This window comes from Trifolium pratense, linkage group LG4, assembly GCF_020283565.1.
Source record: "Trifolium pratense cultivar HEN17-A07 linkage group LG4, ARS_RC_1.1, whole genome shotgun sequence".
Taxonomy (NCBI): domain Eukaryota; kingdom Viridiplantae; phylum Streptophyta; class Magnoliopsida; order Fabales; family Fabaceae; genus Trifolium; species Trifolium pratense.
Window position 1 is genome coordinate 11,334,788 of NC_060062.1, and position 19,299 is coordinate 11,354,086.

Below are 19,299 nucleotides of genomic sequence, written 5' to 3' on the forward strand. Positions count from 1 at the left end.
ATGAACATTATTGGAGGGACTGACATTCAAACATCAGATTTTTCACTTTCCACGCTTATAGTGTGTAAGTTTAGCTATTAAACTACTGAACCAAAAAAAAAATGAGATTAAAGATGACACTGTGAAAATTGAAGTTGTATTAGAATTTCATATTGTCAAAGTTTTCGGACTATTGAACGTACGAGGAGTGGTAGCAATACTCTTCTTTCAACACCCTCTCTAACCCTGACTCTCTAGTTAAGTAAAACACATGTAAATCTCACCACTTTATGTGAGACATATATCTATATTGAACGTACTCACATTGATTTTAACCGGTAAAAAGGTACGTGTTAGAAATAATGTTCCTAACACTTCTCGTAATCGTATATATGTGTTTGGCCACTCTCATCTTGTAAGATACCTTTCAGGATTAAGATTTAAACTCATTTAACAAACATGTGAGTATCGTATCTGCTGGTTAATTATGCTTCATATATTTTATGTATCCCTTTTTAAGATTGGTGATTGGTCTATACTTTTAGTTCTTTCCCTCATTCTTCTCTCTCTTTCTCTCTTGTATAAGAAGCTTTCACATAGATAGAAAAAGACCCTTCTAGAGAAAGAAAAAAAACTTGGATTTTCTTCTTCACTTAGTTGTTATTCATTGAAGTCACTTTCAGTTGCTGGTAGAGGACAGAGGTATCAATATAGAGAATTAAACCCTTTCTCTAGCTATTACCTCTGCCATTTTTTCTGCCACCTTTTTCTCATATAAAACTTTTCCACCAATTCAGCTCAACCAACACTGAGCTAGGTGATATTCATATACCATAGATTGTTTTTGCAAGAAAACAAAGACAAAGTATATCATTATATAATTAACCCTACTTTGCCTTTGCTTTCTCTTCTACTTGTTCTTTTCTTCATCTTGATCAATATTTTTCATTTTTCTTTTCAAATAGTGTTTTTCTTGGGATCTAATCCGACAAGAAACAGACAAAAAAAGTTGAAAAGAGTTCAATTCCCTAGGAGACTAAATTAGTTATATGTTGGTTGGTTATTGTTTGGACTTTTTTATATAGTACTTTGTTTTGTCTTTGAAAATCTTTGTCTGATTTAGGAGTGAAGTTGAGACATATATACACAACTCTCATCTCATACATCAACTAATTTTGGAGGAAGATCTATGTGACTTTGAATCTTAACACTTTTTGGAGGAGGATATATTCTAGTTAACTATTGCTTGATCTGTGAGCTCTCTTAAATCTCAACACTTTTTTGTTTCTTTCTTCCTTTTAATCTTCAATTTTGATATTTATTTTTGTCTCACGTCTTAAAAATGATAAAAAAAATTTAAAAATAATGAAAAATATAACATTTTTTTTCTAATTTTTTTGCTAAATTAATTATTTTTTCTGTCTCAAAATATGACGAAAAATTGGTTAAAAAATTTATATATTTAGTCTAATTTTTTTATTAAATACATCAATTTTCTTTGGGTAATTTTATTTTTATATTTTTTTCACGAAAGAATCGTAGATATATATTCATTTTTGTCTCTAATGTTCATTAATTTTATTTTTTAGTATATTGTATTTTTTTTTTCAAAAATCTGTGTGCAATTTTTTTAATAGAGGTTGAAACTTTCCATATTGTAGATCTTAAAGACAAGAAGTTCTTAAAGTAATAAAAAGAAACATATAGATTTTTCATTCATTTTGAATCCTCCACATTCTTAAAATCTTGAATTTTACTTTTGCTGAAGTATATAATGTTTACACAATATGGTTCATGTATGAACTTTTTAATCCTTTAGAAGCATGGGAGATAAATTAGTGGGAATCACAATGAGTAGTAATAATCAGTTGTATGTTCATCTAGTACTAGTAAGTCTTGTGCATGTCTTATCACATCTATGTTGACTATGTAAACATTTCCACATGCATAATCATCATGCTTATATGCTTTTTCTACATGTATATGTCATATATCATGAAACAATATTTGGAGTGCAAATTTTCATTTTATTTATACATTTTTATCCCATTATTTGGCCACCTTTAAAATTATTTAAAGGATTGTCAGTATAATCACATTTTGATTAAGGTGAGTATATATACGATTTATTATGTTACCGTTTATTTTATATATGATGAAAATTACATTTTAAATTTATTTTCATCTTTGTTTCTAAAGCTAATACATGAGTCAAAAATTATTTATTAATTGCTCTAACTAAATGATTATATTAAACAAAGAATGAAATTATCTAAATAGTCTTATCAAGAGCAATAATATTTGCTGTTAAAAAAAAAAAAAGAGCAATAGATATTAGGCAGAGGTGTTAGTGTGTTATCCTATCTTAGTAAATCCAAATTTTATGAAATATAGTTAATTATCTCTCTCAACCTCATGGTTAATTTTTTAGAATATTCATCCTAAATTCCAATTATTTCTTTTCGTTAAAGTTGAAAACATATTCCAACGCTAGCTAATGCAGATATTTGAATTTCTTAATTATTTAGTTTAAAGTTCGACTCATGGTCGATGATTCGTATATAAATAAATATTTATTGAAAGATTAGTCTCATAGTTGCACACAAGGATACTTTATATTTTCTTTTTCTTTTTCTGAAAACATAGTTTTGTTTTCTTGCAAATTAAGTGCTTTAATAATGCCTATTTATCTTTGAACAAGGAAAAAAATATATTGAAGAGAATAGTATATTTTATCCTACTACACCCATAAATAAAATGATGTTAGCAGAAGCAATGATAAAAAAAGTGATTATACAAAGCCTAAGTCAATGTGATAATTTACCAAAGATAACTTCATTGATTTTCCTATTACTTAATTTATTTAAATTGGTCAAGCAGCCAAATTACAAAGAGTTGATTTTCTAATTTGATATATATTTTCACTTTTCAGGACTCATAAAAGAGAGGAGAATATGAATACTTTTTCTCATGTTCCCCCTGGTTTTAGGTTCCATCCCACAGATGAGGAACTTGTTGATTATTACCTTAGGAAGAAAATTGCTTCAAGAAGAATTGACCTTGATGTCATAAAAGATGTTGACCTTTACAAAATTGAACCATGGGATCTTCAAGGTATAATAGTATAAACCATAGTTTTAAATTGCAATTATTGTCGCAGTTGCAATTATTCGGCAAACTTTGATATTTCCGCAAAATGCAAACAATTACGGTTGATCCAGTCCAAATTGTGGCTGTCATGTTGTTGCAAATACCTCTAAAACTTTTTTTTTTTTTTAAGGAACCTCTAAAACTTATAATGCAGTCGAAATTGCAGTTATGAAACGCAATTAAGAACTACTCCAAGTTAAAATATAATATATTCGTCATTCAAAAAAAGAAGTTATTTCAATATCGAATCAACCAATTTAGTGTTTGATTTATGAAATCATTCGCATAATGATTTTATTATTGATAATATTAACAATTGATTTAGAGATCCATTTAACATTTTTTTTTATTTAAATTGGGAACTGGATTTTACAAAGCAGTAACTGTACGGCCATGTTCATCTACTGCATGTAACTGTGTGAAGCAGTTACAGCAGGCGATTCCAATCCTCTAAATTGGTCTCTAAATTAATCGGTCACTATCTAAACAATTTTGTTTTTTGTAGTTTGTGAACAATATATATTTTAACTTGTGTGCTATTTTTTTCTTTTTAAATTTAAAGAGCTATGCAGAATAGGAACAGAAGAACAAAATGAATGGTATTTTTTTAGCCATAAAGATAAGAAGTATCCAACTGGGACAAGAACAAATAGAGCAACTGCAGCTGGATTTTGGAAAGCAACAGGAAGAGACAAAGCAATATATAGTAAACATGATCTTATAGGAATGAGGAAAACCTTAGTGTTTTATAAAGGTAGAGCTCCAAATGGACAAAAATCAGATTGGATCATGCATGAGTATAGGCTTGAAACAGATGAAAATGGTGCACCACAGGTAAGTGAAATCAATATTAAGCTTTTAAATGGAAAAACTTAGTTTATTATTAATTAATTGAATTAATTTATATGATTCATTTACATGTGTTTAATTTATTTTGCACCAGAATATGCACCTGCCATTGATTGCACCAAAAGTGGCTTTCAAATATAATTCACTTATAAGATTATGGCAAGCTTTTGGCAAATAGGTTAGGAGGAATAATCAATAAGATAATACATATTTGTCAAAAGCTTTTTGGCTCGAATATTATCTTGTTGATTAACACTTTTAACTTGTTCGCAAAAAATTTTGCCATAATTTTATTTATACACTGATCTATTAGATAAGTCTATATTTTTCCGACTCTGGATTTTTTTTTTTAGGTATTAGAGTTATAAACGAGCTATTGCTTCGTTTGATTAAGCAGTCATTCGAGTGAAATTCTTATAAAAATTTCCCTCGATGACTTTCCAAAAATCCTTCACAAATCCAAAAGATACACCATTAGAACTTAGCTCTTTAAATTTCACAATCCCACACTTCATTTTTTTTATCTCTTCTTCACTAAAAGGTGTTGTTTACATCTCGTTGCTTGATCACCGATCTTAAAATTATATTTCTCCAAAGATAGTCTTATCATTTTTTATCAAACCACTAAAATGCTTTTCGAAAATAAGTGAACACCTTATTTTTTTTTTTATCTCCTCCACACTCTCCATTTTTCGTCCTTCCACTACCAAGCTCATAATTTCATTGTTTCTTCTCCTCTTCCCGATACATCCATGAAAAGATTTGAAGTGTACACACCTCTTCTTAAAGATGATAAAGAGAATATTTTAGCATTGCAATTCTTTCTCATTTTGATATCTTCTTCCAATAATGTAACAATTTTTCTCCCTTCAAATCCAAGTGCCTCAACTCCAATGCGACCACAAATCCACAATCCTCTCATATAGGTTCCATGCCACTCCTCAAAAAAAAATTAATCAAATATAATTTCTCTTTTAAATAGAACAAAACCTCTCCACCTCGAATTTCAAGTTCTTCCATTATTCCATTAAAGCTTCATGATATAACCCTCCTATTCACTCGAACATTCTAATAAGGATCCTAATTCATCATGCTCCCTTAACAAGTCGGATAAAGATAAGGTAATTTCCTATCTAATCTCCATTGAGAATTAGACGACCAAGTATCAATCCACTCCTTAGAAATAAGGAATTTGTCCAATCTACTCATAGTTTGAAACCATCAACTTTGTACCAAGTAAATTTTTTGCAAAAATTTCCAACGAATTAAGGGTAGGTCAATCGTCAATGATGCTGGCAAGAGATTATATCTCAATCAACAAGAAGCACCCTAAACACCTAAAGTAATACAAACAACGAGCACGTTTCTCTTTTCTTAGTAATCATTTCCACATAATAACTTCAATATTTTCAACCAATGAACATTGTATAGCCTCTATAGTATAACAACCTTCCAAATTCATAAACTTGTTTTAAAGTTTGGTAAAAATATACTACCCCCGATCTTTTTATAAGAAACAGATGACTTTTTAGGTTAATATAATAACTAATGTATCTGGTCTATACATACACCAGATACATCAAATATGAAATGAACCTAAAAAGTAAGTTGTTTCTCATAAAAAGAACCGGAGAGTATTTTTTCCAATACAACTTTAAACTAACATTTGTTATTTTGTATGTTTTGGTGCAGGAAGAAGGATGGGTTGTATGTAGAGTCTTCAAAAAGAGAGTGACAACAACTATGCGCAAAATGAATGAGCATGACTCTCCTTGTTGGTATGATGACCAAGTTTCATTCATGCAAGACATGGAATCACCAAATCAAACCTCTCAATCAAATTTGATTTACCAACAACTTCCATATCCATGCAAAAAAGAGCTAGATAATTTACCATACCAAAACTTACCTCATGAACATTTTCTTAATCTACCACTTTTAGAGAGTCCAAAACTTCTTCAATCATCTTCAAACATAACCTCTAACCCAATTGTGACAACAACATATGGTACTATAGATCATGCAAACTCTATGCTTCCTTCATCATCAATGCTACTACAAGAAGAACAAATCCTAAACCCTAATCAACAAAACTTTCATGCTATGTATGGAAACAATTCCAATATTGATCAACAAGGTGTTGTTGATGAACAAGTTACTGATTGGAGAGTTCTTGACAAGTTTGTTGCTTCACAACTAAGTCAAGATCAAGATGCATCTAAAGATAATAATAACACAAGCAACATTTTTCATGGCAATGTGCAATTGAGAAATTTGGAGAAACAAGAAATGGTGCCACATGAAAATGCTTCAACATCAAACTCAAATTGTCCAATTGATTTGTGGAAATAATGACCATATGAGATTAAGTTGGTTACTATTATGGGTACATACTAATTATAGAGTACTTAACTATAAAATTAAAAAAATTATTATATGCAAGTACTATTTAAATTCTTGTACATAATAAAATTAATATGGCCAAAACTATATAACAATTGTGGAGATGATTCTATAGCTCCATATGGTATTGGTAACTCTAGATAGCTTATAGCATTTAATTAAAATTTTATGGAATGCTTACATAGAGTTAGTGAAAAAATATATATTCCCTCAATAAGATGGAAGACTTTGAAGGGTTATTATTGTAATCTACTATGTTACTATGTAAGCCAAGATCTAACAGCTACATCTGCTGTTTTTGTTGGATAAATTGACCGGGTTGGTCAATATATAATTTACATATATCTATGTTTGTGTGTTTCAATTTTATGTATTAGAATTATTTTATTTTATTTTTGTTAATTGTGAATGTCTATTTAGCTTATATTGTTTACTTAATCATGTATTTGAATATATTCTTTTTTTTTTATATCGAATATATTCTTATTAAGTATATGTGTATTTATATTTATCATAAATAAAAATGTAGTCAATGATATAAGATTAATGCATATATTCTACTGATTAGAATGTACAAGTGAAGAGTCACGTGACCTTAACTCAGTTGTTAGGGACATTACATTTTATATCCAGATGGTTACTGTTTGAACTCCGGTCATCCTACTTATCTACCTTAAGAGTAGACTTTTTAGCCACTAGCTACTTGACAACAAAAAGAAGAATGTACAAGTGAAGAAAAAATAATGAAATTTTATTAAAAACTAAAAATAACATTCATTTTTAAACAATTTTTTTTGTACAACATTTTTAAACAATATTTTACATGTGATTGATCATGAAATGAAAATGGATAAAAATTTTGACAACATAATTAAGTAAGAGAGAACTTCACCTTCAAGCAGCTTTATTTTAGCAACTCTTTCCGTGAAAACAAAGATTAGAAATATATAATGATTTGTGATGGTCCATTGAGGATATCAAGCTTATATACCAAGAAAATAAGGATTGTTTTTTGCAATTATAGCTTTTACATGAGAGGTGTTTAATTTCTACTAAAGCTCTTTTTGGAGCTAATTTATTAAATTAATAGAGGTTGGATATTTTAGATTGAGTACTAAATGTACTTATCCTGTTTTAGAGGACAGAATACCTCTTGTACTATTTCCATCTTATAATATGTGTTGTACACAATTTAGATATAGGTTTTGTATAATGTAAAAACTTTAATATGTGGCTTTTGGTAAAAAACAATATATGTATTTTGGTATGCATATATCTAAAATGACAATTTTTTATGTATGCATAAAAATGTGACTTTTGTTAGTAATTATAATATTGATGATGAAGCAACTAAAAGAAAATAGAAACTTAAACCAATAGTCACACACACAAGACAACAAATAGTGGCATATGGTACCATACCACATAAATTAATATTCTTTGCTGCCAAGTCTCGTAATATATATTTTTTTGAGATTTAGAAGGCAAGTAAATGATCACCTATATGTGTAGCTAGGGTTTAAATTGGGAGTGCAAGATGTTTGCTCTTTATTCCAGGCGGATTCTAGGGTGGGAGACCATGATAGGTCTCTCACCGATGAGTGATGTGTTATGTGGTTTGGATTGAATGTGTACATGATATTATGATGTACTGTCAGTATTAATTTTTTTTTTTTTGAAAAAAAAAGTTTTTGATATTTTTTCGGGAAAAAATTATCAATTTTTTTTCCCGAAAAAAGTTCCCGATTTTTTAGGGGAAAAGTTTCGATTTCAGATAAAAACAATTCCGGAGTTTTTCTGGAAAAAAAAGTTTCCGTTCTTTTTTCGGGAAAAAAGTTTCGGATTTTTTCCGAAAAAAAGATTTCGATTTTTTCTGGAAAAAGTTCCGATGTTTTCCGGAAAAAAGTTCCCGATTTTTTGGGGAAAATAGTTTCGAAATGTTCATCTGAAAAAGTATTGCTGATACAAAAAAAAGTGAAAAAACAGAAAATATTTAAAACTTTTTTTTTCGAATAAAATATTAGAAATTTTCCAAAAAAATATCGGAAACTTTTTTTCCAGAAAATATCCGAAACTTTTTTCCGAATAAAATATCGGAACTTTTTTCCCGAAAAAAAAAACGGAATCTTTTTTGTTCAGACAAAACCTCCGAAATTGTTTTTATCTAAAATCGAAAATTTTCTCCCGAAAATCGGAAACTTTTTTCCGAAAAAAAAATCGAAAATTTTTTCCACAAAAAAGATCGAAAACTTTTTTTCGAAAAAATCGGTAACTTTTTTTCAAAAATAGAAAATAATATAATACTGACAGTACACCATAATATCACGTACACATTCAATCTGATCCACATAACACTTGACTCATTGGTGGGAGATATGCTCTACTAACTCACGCTAGCATCCGCCTTTATTCCAAGTGGCACAAAATCATGTAAGAAAATATCATATACAGTATATATATAGCCATCATAGCTAGGGATCACAAACGTAACTTCCAAGCCTTATATTTGTCAACAAAAAAAATAAAAAAATATTCCAAGCCTTATATATTTCAAATTTTAAAAAATAATATCGAAGTAACTATATAAATATACTATCGAACTATCCTAATCCTAATCCTATCCTAATCCTAATCCTAATCCTAATAATATAATGACTAAACTATAGGGTTGAGTTGGTAAGTTAAGGTAATACTCCTATGTAAGTAGTAAAAGAGTGACTCACATATGTTAAAACTTAATTATTATTTTTTTGAATGGAAAAACTTAATTAAATTAATGTTTCACATATAAATGACTAGACATGCATTTAGGTGTTCTTAATTTTCCTAATGAATACCAAAAAAAAAAAAAACAGATATATAAAGTTCTGACAAATATTATTAGAGGAAATCACTTTTTTAAGATGTTATATTTTGGAAATTCCAAAAAATAAATAAATGGGTAGGAAAATTAACAAAATAGTTGCAACAAAATAAGATAGTACAATTTAACCTTGCTAGCTAGTGAGGGCAGAGTATAAAAATAAAAATAAAAAAATGAAGCATTGAATTGCATTAAAATGTCAATAGAGTAGTAAGTTTCAGAAAGCTAAAGAAGAATTCTTCACAAAAATGTGAAGTGTGTGATAATTAATGAAGTTTATTAAAAAGAATCAAAGCAAACAAAAGAGCAAATCAAGGTGTAGAGATATGAATTGGAGAGGTTATTAACCAAAACAAGAAAAATGACCAAGCTAAGTGGAGAAATGAATACTATAGAGGTGTTAGATCTTGATATATAGCAACCTATTGAGTTCAATATATATATATATATAAGAAGAGAATAGAGAATTGTATAGTTGAAAACTATATATTACTAGATTTTATAAAAATTCATTACTTGTTATGAAGTCAATCTTTTGGTCTTCTTCACTTTTAAGCAATTATGTTTCAATAAGACACACTCATGAACTATGTTCCATGTGGAGGGAGAGAAAGATGCATAAAAATGGAGATAGTGATAATTAAGTTGTGGAATTCAAGGTAGCATATTAAACATGTTCAAAGTTGAAACTCCACTTTATTTTTATTTTCCTTATACTAAGCAATTGGAGTATTATATGTTGTGATAGCTGAGAGAGAGAAAAGACAAAGCATGTGCATGCTTTTATAAAAAATAAGACATGGTAACCATGCGGAATTGTAGATGCCATGAGAGTAAGGAACATATAGGAACATATTTGGAGAGGACAAGAGTATAACAATTGGTGGATAAGATAAAATTCTCTTTGTGAAAGTAGTTTCTTGAAAAAATCTCTAGTAATTTATGTACTTACTATGAATGAAATGACGGAACTTGTTCTGTGTTTGGATCGATATATAGTGGTTTTTGGGGTCGACCAAGATAGGTCGACTCATGCTTAGTCTATTGGTGGTCAAATTTCTATTGCTCTTTACCGGTGAGCTTTCTTTTATTATCCGCTGTTTTTGGTTGGTTTGGGGGTTTGTCTAGTTGGCAGATGCTCTTCTAGTGTAATATTTCGTCATGTTTTGTTTCCTTTATTTTTTTCACTCTCGTTGTATGGCCTCGAGTATTCCTTGTACTTATTGAACTCTCTTTTTGGGACTTTTATAATATATTTTGTCATTCAATAAAAAAAAAATTGTGTGGATGAATAATCACTCATCAGGGTTTGCATTATTGATTATAGAATATACTCTTCCTTTGGAACTGTAAAATTGTATGGGCTTTTGAAGCCCAACATAAAAGAACAATCATATTATGTATTTTACTCTTTAGACCCGCCATATTACTCTCAGACCCTTCAGAATGTAATTAGTCATACATAAACCACACATTTCTTACACTTCACATTGTGAACTTATTCCGAAAAGTATTAGAATTCACAACAACATCTTCCACCTTACAACAAAGCATAAGTAGTCTAAAATTATTATTGGTCATACTCCAAGCATTAGGGTTTAATGTGATACAACACATTCACAACTTATTAAAATATTATACAATATTAATAATAATATTCCAACTCATCCCCTAGAGCTGAAAAATCCCATCTTGTATAATTAGTGGGTACGAGGTATCAACTAATGGAACAAAGTTAGTGACGGAAGTATTCTCCAACACCTATAAAATCATGCAATGACATGAATTAGAATGTATTCATCATCAAAAAAAAAACAAAAAAAAAACAAAACAAAACAAAACAAAAAATTAGAATACTTATAAAGGTTTAGCTACACTATTCTTTACAAAGGAAATGCGTATTTGTAAAAAAAAAAATTAAAAATTATAAAAAATAAATGAATATATTACCAAATCGTGGAGATATTTATTTGCCGCCTTAAGTGTTCCCTCCTTAAATACAGAGTAAAAAGTTGATTCAGTAATTTTAATGAAATATATTGTCAACTAAAAATAGCTTAAAAAGAATTATCTAAAGAAGAAAAAAAAAGTTGAAAAGTCAACTAATTAAAATAGCTTCTCAGTTAAATCATTTTTAAAATCGGAAGCATCAAATTTTGAATTTGGATATCTTGGTATAATGAACTCAACTGTGTTCAAGGTGATGGGAAACCTTGACACGGTAAAAAGTTTGAAGATTTAGCAAAAAATGAGGATGATACGAAAGTTAAGAATAATAGTCTTGAAACTTGAAAGTGTCAAGGATGGTACCGTAGACTTAGCCAAATATTAGTTAAAATGTATATGATTAGTAAACTAGATTATTTTATATATGAAATGATATTTTGATATAGTATAGTTATTTATGTCATCATTGTTTTTTAATATAGTAATGTATGCTACAAGTTTTCCTATTTTTTGGTTTCAATATACTATACCTTTGTTTTCAATAGAGATGATAAACAGTGTGTTGATTTGTTTCCTAACTTCGGTGCAAATATTGTCTCTTAGTATTTAGATTGGATCTAACACAATTCTATAAAATTGATTTTTAAAATGAAGACTATCCACTACTATTAAAAATATTTTTTAATCATATTTCGTTTAATGTGAGATTTTTAACATGCTCATTTCACGTTCAAAATTGAATAGTGAGCCACTTATATGGTCAATCTTAGACTAATGTAGTGGTTCCATAGATTTGTAAACTATGTCAGTAATTCAATAGTGGTATGTCTAGGTTCTGGTTGGTTCAACGGAGTGGAGTGAAGAGGGGGAGAGAGACTTTAATGGAGGGCAGATGAAGGAAGAACACAGGAGGAAGATATTTTAAAAGGTATGCTAAATATAATGGTATTTAAGTCTAAATTTTAAAAAATTAGCTTAAGATGAATTTGGCTCCCCTTTCATTCCTTTAAAAAAAAAAAAAAAAAAAAAAACCACCGCAAAGAGGCTCTGTTGGAAATTTGGAGGGGAGGGCGAGGGAAGCAATATGAGGCGAATAGAAGGCTTTGGGTGGGAAGGAAAGAATGAGAAATCTTTCATTTATTATTTTTTGCAAAAATTAGGTATCATCTGCGTGCAATTACAAAGACTAATCTCTCAAGTTTTGTAGGATTAAATAGGTGGTAAATTCTCCCCATAGTTTTATCACTCATAATGTAGAACTATTTTTATTTTTAAATATTACATTAAATCTCAATATTTTATATTAAACTTATGTGATTTTCAGTAAATATTAAAATATTTAAACTATAAAAAAATAATAATAAGTATATTAAAAATTAAGGCATTGTAAATTTCAATAAGAAATCGCATGAATTAGTTTATTATAATTAAGCTTCTTTTTTTATGAATTTTATATTTAAGCTATTTTTGTTTTCCCGACAGTACATAAGCTATTTTTGTTTGATAAAAAATAGCTGATAAGCTAGCTAATAGCGGATGAGTTTATAGATATTAAAATGAAATATTGTACTGTGATTCGAAATATAGTTCGAAATCATTGTATTACTGAATTATTACTGTACTATATATATTAAATTAGTTGGAACAAAATTTTTCATAATTTGATTTTGAATTATCAACTTAATAAGCTAGCTGATTCAATTTGTAGTGTTTGGTAAAATTAGCTGTTAAACTATCTTATAAGTATGAAATGACATGGAAAAAAATATGATTAATTAATATTTAATTTTTTTCAAGTAAAATTTTATGGGTAAAATTGAAAGAAAAATGATAAGTTATAAACTCATGAGCTACTTAAAATAGCGTCTTGAAAGTAAGTTATAAGCTAGTAAAATAAGTTATAAGCTCACAACGAAAAAAACCGTTATCAAACAGAATTGTTAACTTATAAGCTATAAGATATAAGCTAGCTTATTTGTCTTCCCAAACAGAGCCTATAATGTCTTTTGTCACAACAAATCATCAAATAATTTTTACATGTTTTCTTTATAAAAGATGTTTGTTAAGATTTTGAAAATTTAAGAAATTGAATGATAAAAGCTTTGAAAGCTTGAATGTATGTTAAAACTGATAAGGATTCATTTTAATAAAAGATAATAAAATGAATACAAGCTATACTAATAATCATTATTCTTAAAATGTCCGGGAAAAAGTTAATAAATAATTAAATAAATAAAAACTTAATAAATTCATGCTAACCTTATCTCTCAAAGCTTGAATTTCTTCTGACATAATGTTCATCTGTGATTAAGTAAAGTAAAACGTTAAAAAAAAAGTAAAGTAAAATAAAATGAATAGAAAATCTATTTTGCTAAATTTATTCATCTATAACAATATATAAAAGTGATATGGGAGTTTGGGCTGACTTTTTTTTGGTCAATTTTACCCTTCACTATAATTTGAAATAACACTTAACAATAATACTAACAATACCCTTGATTTTTTTAGTAGCAATAAAACTTTTATTAACAAACTCATAATAAAATAAGACTTTTTTTTTTAACATAAGTTAGATACAGGCAGGCGCGCTTGCCTGCCCCGCTTGATGATAAAAAAATAGAATTTATTGGTTGGTACCTTCATTGACCGAACATGATACATCCAGATTTCAAGATTCTTCTCTAGAACTTGTAATTCATCCATTGCCATTGTACCTAATCCTCCTCCAAACAAATACCTGCCAATAATGCCGTTTCATTTTCTTAGTTCTTTCACTTATAAAATAAAGGGTCTTGTTAACATGTGCCTAAGGGCACATGTTAAGATATACCAAAATAGAAATTCAACATTTAATGATATAAAAAATTTAATGCTTCAAAAGTCAAAATGCACAAATTAGCATTTAATAATTTCTATTTTTGCTTCCTTAACATGTGCCTTAAGGGCACAAGTTAACATTCTCCTAAAATAAAATATAGTTACTTGTTTATGAAGTTACCTTCAAACTCTTCAATCATATATTTTTTATTTAAAGAGAAAAAATGTATTCCAATCCTCTATATTATTATTTTATCAGTAGTTAATTTTTTGGATATATAAAGTTTTCTTTTTTTGGGGATTTTATTTTTGGAATTTTTTTTTGTAAAAAAATGAGTAAAAAAATTGTTGTGAGTAGTGTCGCTTTAATTTTATGAGCTTTTTGCCCTCCAAACTTGTAGGGTACGATAGAATTAGTCGGAGGACAGAATATGGACATACAATATGGATTCTTCACTTTTAAATGAATTTTCTCTCTACGCAAGAGTCCGATATCGAACCTCTAACTAATTACTTAAAGAAGCAGACAACATTGGACCAATTTATCATTGATTTGTTCTTCAATTCTTTCTTCTTTCTTCTTTGTTTTTTTTTTTTTTTGAGAACTTGTTCTTCCATTTTTATTATAAAATTTATGTTTTTTTATAAGAATAATAAAAGTCCATCTTTAAAACACTTTAAAAATTCTGTAATAGACTCGACTCACATTGGTTGAGAGATAAATACTAGTTAGGTACGTACCGGATGCCCTTTTGCAATGTTTCGATCTCTTGTTTTATCACATTGGCTTCCTCTTTAGCATCCTGGATATAAACAAGGCACATATGAAAGAAAGAATAATGATGATTAACTTACTCTATCCAAACCAAAAAAAAAATTAAAAATTAAGGCAATTTTTTTTTTGAACAGCAAGGCAATTTAATTACCCAATCGAAACTTACTCTAGTGTTCGAATGAGAGGAGTTTTTGGTGTAACAAGAAAGTTCAGAGACTATTTCAAATTATTCTATATAAATTATATTGTTTAAGTGATGAATTCAAATAATTTTTAAAATGAATGGATTTTATGAAATATTTTGTTAAATTTAAACTTTGAAAATTTATTATGCCACATTTTACAACCGTCATATTGAGAATTTAAATTTTGTAGTTACAAAATCAAACTCTTTAAATATTCCTAAAAACTAAGAATTTAAAATTTCTTCATTACTTTATATAAAGTGAATCTCAATTTGGTCCTTAAAATTATGAAAATTGATTTTTATATGTTTCAAAATTTACACATTAGTTACATCCTCCTTAGCCTACTGTTATTAAAGAGATCTTCTGACAGCCATCATTGGAGTATTGGGTGAAGTGTAATACAAATGGGGTCTCTAACTCTATTACCTCATCTTGTGGTGGCATTTTTAGAAACCACACTGTAGATTTTTATGTTGTTTTGCTGAAAATGCTGGTATGAAGTCAGCTTTCATGGCGGAGCTTTGTGGTGCTATGAGAGCTATCGAGATAGCTAATTGTAGGGATTGGAAAAAATTTTGGCTTGAGTCAGATTCTACCCTTTTTGTCATGGCTTTTAAATCTCTCGTTTTAGTTCGTTGGAAGCTAAGTAACAGATGGAGGAATTGTCTCAGGATCACTAAAAGCATGAACTTTGTGGTTTTCCATGTGTATAGGGAAGGTAACCAATGTGCAGATGGTTTAACTAACATTGGTCTCTCCATTGATATGTTTACTATATGGAATGAGCTCCCTCGACAGATTAGTAGTTTTTTTGCTGATAATAGATTGGGTAATCCTAGTTTTAGAATCTCTTGTATTTAAGTAGGTTTTGGTCTAGTCCCCCTCCTTTTTTTGTTATTCTCTCTTTTTATGTTCTATATATTTTGAGGCAGTAGCACTTTGCTGCTACTCCTCTTTTGGGAAAAAAAAATTACACATTAGTCCCATTTATTTGAATTTTTCCATTGTTCCTTATATTTTTCAAATTTTGCAAATTAATCCCTAAAAAAATTTTAAAAAATTGAAAATTATTACCTTAAACATTCTTTAAAAATTATTGAATTGGTCACTGAATTGTTTTCAAAATTTACAAATTTGACATGTTGCATGTTTAAGTCTCCATTGTCCTATCAAAAAGAGCTATATGTTGCATTCTTTTAAGTATTATACTGAACAATGAACTGTTTTGAGCTCAGTGGTTCGGTTCATAAATTTTATTGGAGATTTTATTAAAACTTCATTTCTCCGCACCTAAATATTTTTTAAGAAAAATACATAAATAAAAAAGTATAATGAATACTTCAACCTTTTGTCAAAAAAAATGAATACTTCAACCCGAAAAATTAATTTTTGAATAAGCAAAATGAGTTTACTAAGATCATATTGTCGAAGCATTAGAGAAATTGATAAATTTAACAAAAAAAAAAAAAAAAAACAGAGGGAGAACAAAATATATATATATATGAAACTAATTATATGATTTCAAATTCTCTCTTTTTTACAATATTTAATTATGTAAAAGCCAAGACATGCATAGTGCATATGCATTGCATTCAAAACTTAACCCGACATACTTTATCTCATAGAATCAAATCCTACATGTGTCAAACCAAAACATATAGAGAACAAAACACACCTTCATTTGTATATTTGACCAAGCATATATGTTATTTTCATCAACACTATCACTATATTTTATAATTTTTATTATTCAGTGATTATAATGCACCAATTAGAGCATCTAATACCACATTACCACTTATCACTACTTTTTTTTTACATATTATAATAATATAATAAACATATAAAAAAATTATTATTCTTCTAAACCCTTAATATGATATAGTTTTTGCAATGATATACTTAATTAGCATATAGCTATCTAGAGAAACATACCATTACAAGAGGATGTGGTTCAGTGATAGCTTCAGGTTGAGTCCCACGTGTGAACTTCAAGTACTTCTCTATAAGCCCTTGCATGCTTCTTCATTTCATAGATATATAACCAAAACAATGAAAGTAAAACTTTAGTGACCAAAATATACATGTCTTGTTTGCAATTTGAATCCTCTACACTTAACGCGCTACAAAGCTCTACACTACAAGGTGGCACGTACACATTACATAATGTAGAGCTCTGTAGAAAATCTAACTTCGATTTCGTGCATTAGGTGCAGGCTACAGAGGATTTTGGTTGAATCATCTGTAATCTGCACTATATGCACTAGAAAGCTCTACCATGCACACAACTTTTGAACTACATATAGTGCATCATGTATAGTGTTGCATAGAATCTACGCATATTTGTTTGGATTCCATACACCACACGCAAGATATAGCGATCCAATTTGGATCTTGGCACTATATATGTAGTGTATAGCTCTGCAATGCATAGCTTTATATACTACATTATGTATAGTGTTGTAGGAATTCAAACATATTTGTTTGGATCCCTGCACCATGCAAATATATTATATGATATCGTGTTTGGATCTTCTGCCTTATATGCACTCCAAAGCTTTGTGTTGCATGCACGGATGCACGCATGAGTTCATATAAAGTTCTGCGGAGGATCCAAACATTTTTGTATTGATAGAAAGAAAGATAAATACCCTTTGGTGGCGAGTTCATAGAGCTTTCCATGAGCGGAGAAAATGACAAGGCCAATTTCAGCATCGCAAAGCACAGAGAGCTCCTTAGCCTTCTTCAGAAGCCCTGCTCGGCGCTTACAAAAAGTAACTTGTCTATGAACCGGGTTCTCAATTCGCTTCAGCTGAACCTTTCCACGAGCCATGTTGATTTTCGATGAACTTGAATTGAACTAAGTAACAAATATTTTGTTTTTTTCGTGCGCTTCTATGCACACAACCTCCCACTAGTTTGAACTAGCTTCGAGGTTGTTGCAGCAAACAAGGTTAGTACTCTTTCTTTGAGTTTCTTACTTATTTTCTCTCATTTAATGAGGATTAAGGCCTTTATATAACCATCAACAAAATTTTCCTTCTTACTAAGGAATCTTCACATGGTAACATTAACTAATAGTATAATAGTAACACTAACAAAGAGTAATTAAGTATAATTAACAAGTGTTAGTAGCCAACTTTACACCTCATTAAGCTTTGATTAGTCTCTTAAATATTAAGTAATCATCACTTAGTTAGTGTATGGGTTGTAATGAATTTGATAATACGTCAAATCAAAGCATGTGATACTAAAGTTGATCTGGTCATTTCAACTTTTAGAATATGGTTCATTTTAATTAAATATTTGTATGCATAGGCTTTATTCTTGTTTTATTGGTGGAACTTGTGCATGTTCTATATACTACTCTGTTCTGCACTTGCAAGGGATCTCTTTTTTCATGTTTAATTAGTATATAGATATATTGTATAAGGTTGAAAGGATGTGACCAAAATTAAAATTGTAGTAAAGATAGATGTGAAATTATGCCATGTGTCAATAAGAGAAGACTTTTTTTAAAAGAGAGGAAAAAAAAATAGATTTTTAAGAGTAGGGATTGTCTTCATTTCTAAATTTCTAAGATTTTTGAATCTATATTTCTAAAAATGGTGACATATAATGTGTATAATTTGAGATGTATACGCCAAAAATATCTGTTCCAAAAAAATTAGAAATAGAGAGTATTTCTAGCCATTTTTATAATAAATTATAAGAGATCAGTTTTCCTATGGATTCGAGTTTCCTAAATTTACGGTTACACGTTGTACGAAATTTAGGCTTTTGATTTTTTATTGAATAGTGCATATTACGCAATTAATTTCACACAATTAAACGATCTCGTGTGTTGATTTAGATCAAACTGATAATAGATGTAACCGCATCACAGAGTTACAGCGGCGAATCTATTTTTGTCTCCCTGCTACATTTTAACATGATGGAAAGTCCTAGTGTACGGAAATAAGAAAGTTGTGGACAACCAAATGCACCAAAACATCAAATTATGAAAGTGCAGAAAAAGAAAGAAACATGATGTGACTCTCATATATGCTTTGATTCTATATCATTAAAAAATAGACTTTTTAAAAAAAATATTTTGCAGTGGCTGCTGGCTGCTATCTATAGAAGATACATCTATTGACGCTGTCATTGTTTGAAGTATTTGGAAGCGACGAAATAATAGAAAATGGAACAATGCTGCTGAGTTGATTAGCCATGTATATGTCCGTGTTGTGGACCAAATTCGGGGCTGGAAGCCCGCTCGATGTCTGAAGAATCAGACCTCCCGACAGTATATGTCGGGAGGTTCAAGTGTAATATTGGCGCAGCCT

At 29.2% G+C, this 19,299-nt stretch overlaps 2 protein-coding genes across 4 annotated transcripts; one reads left to right on the forward strand and one right to left on the reverse strand.

Moving 5' to 3' along the window:
* Positions 1-572: 572 nt before the first annotated feature.
* LOC123921844 (NAC domain-containing protein 7-like) lies at positions 573-6,499 on the forward strand. Of its 2 annotated transcripts, none has more exons than XM_045974539.1 (5): positions 573-796; positions 1,103-1,232; positions 2,912-3,093; positions 3,692-3,963; positions 5,671-6,499. In XM_045974539.1, the coding sequence occupies exons 3-5, from the start codon at positions 2,934-2,936 to the stop codon at positions 6,328-6,330; spliced, it is 1,092 nt and encodes a 363-aa protein (XP_045830495.1). In that variant the 5' UTR covers positions 573-796; positions 1,103-1,232; positions 2,912-2,933; the 3' UTR covers positions 6,331-6,499. The 2 variants fall into 2 exon arrangements, with proteins under 2 accessions (XP_045830495.1, XP_045830496.1); XM_045974540.1 differs by having other exon boundaries at positions 573-681.
* A 4,185-nt stretch (positions 6,500-10,684) lies between these two features.
* On the reverse strand, positions 10,685-18,005 carry LOC123921866 (agamous-like MADS-box protein AGL12). Of its 2 annotated transcripts, XM_045974569.1 has the most exons (7): positions 17,623-17,994; positions 16,907-16,994; positions 14,750-14,811; positions 13,829-13,928; positions 13,451-13,492; positions 11,195-11,236; positions 10,685-11,005 (listed from the first exon to the last, which is right to left on the reverse strand). In XM_045974569.1, exons 1-7 carry the CDS (start codon positions 17,802-17,804, stop codon positions 10,916-10,918), a joined length of 606 nt encoding a protein of 201 aa, XP_045830525.1. In that variant the 5' UTR covers positions 17,805-17,994; the 3' UTR covers positions 10,685-10,915. The 2 variants fall into 2 exon arrangements, with proteins under 2 accessions (XP_045830525.1, XP_045830526.1); XM_045974570.1 differs by lacking the exon at positions 11,195-11,236 and having other exon boundaries at positions 17,623-18,005.
* Between the last annotated feature and the right edge of the window lie 1,294 nt (positions 18,006-19,299).

Excerpts from the sequence above, each read along its gene's own strand:
- LOC123921844 (XM_045974539.1), top strand. The coding sequence starts at position 2,934 with ATGAATACTTTTTCTCATGTTCCCCCTGGTTTTAGGTTCCATCCCACA. Across the intron at positions 3,094-3,691 it reads TGAACCATGGGATCTTCAAG|AGCTATGCAGAATAGGAACA; the intron begins GTATAATAGTAT and ends TTAAATTTAAAG. Across the intron at positions 3,964-5,670 it reads ATGAAAATGGTGCACCACAG|GAAGAAGGATGGGTTGTATG; the intron begins GTAAGTGAAATC and ends GTTTTGGTGCAG.
- LOC123921866 (XM_045974569.1), bottom strand. The coding sequence starts at position 17,804 with ATGGCTCGTGGAAAGGTTCAGCTGAAGCGAATTGAGAACCCGGTTCAT. Across the intron at positions 13,493-13,828 it reads ATCATGTTCGGTCAATGAAG|ATGAACATTATGTCAGAAGA; the intron begins GTACCAACCAAT and ends ACTTAATCACAG. Across the intron at positions 11,006-11,194 it reads ATAAATATCTCCACGATTTG|GTGTTGGAGAATACTTCCGT; the intron begins GTAATATATTCA and ends ATGATTTTATAG.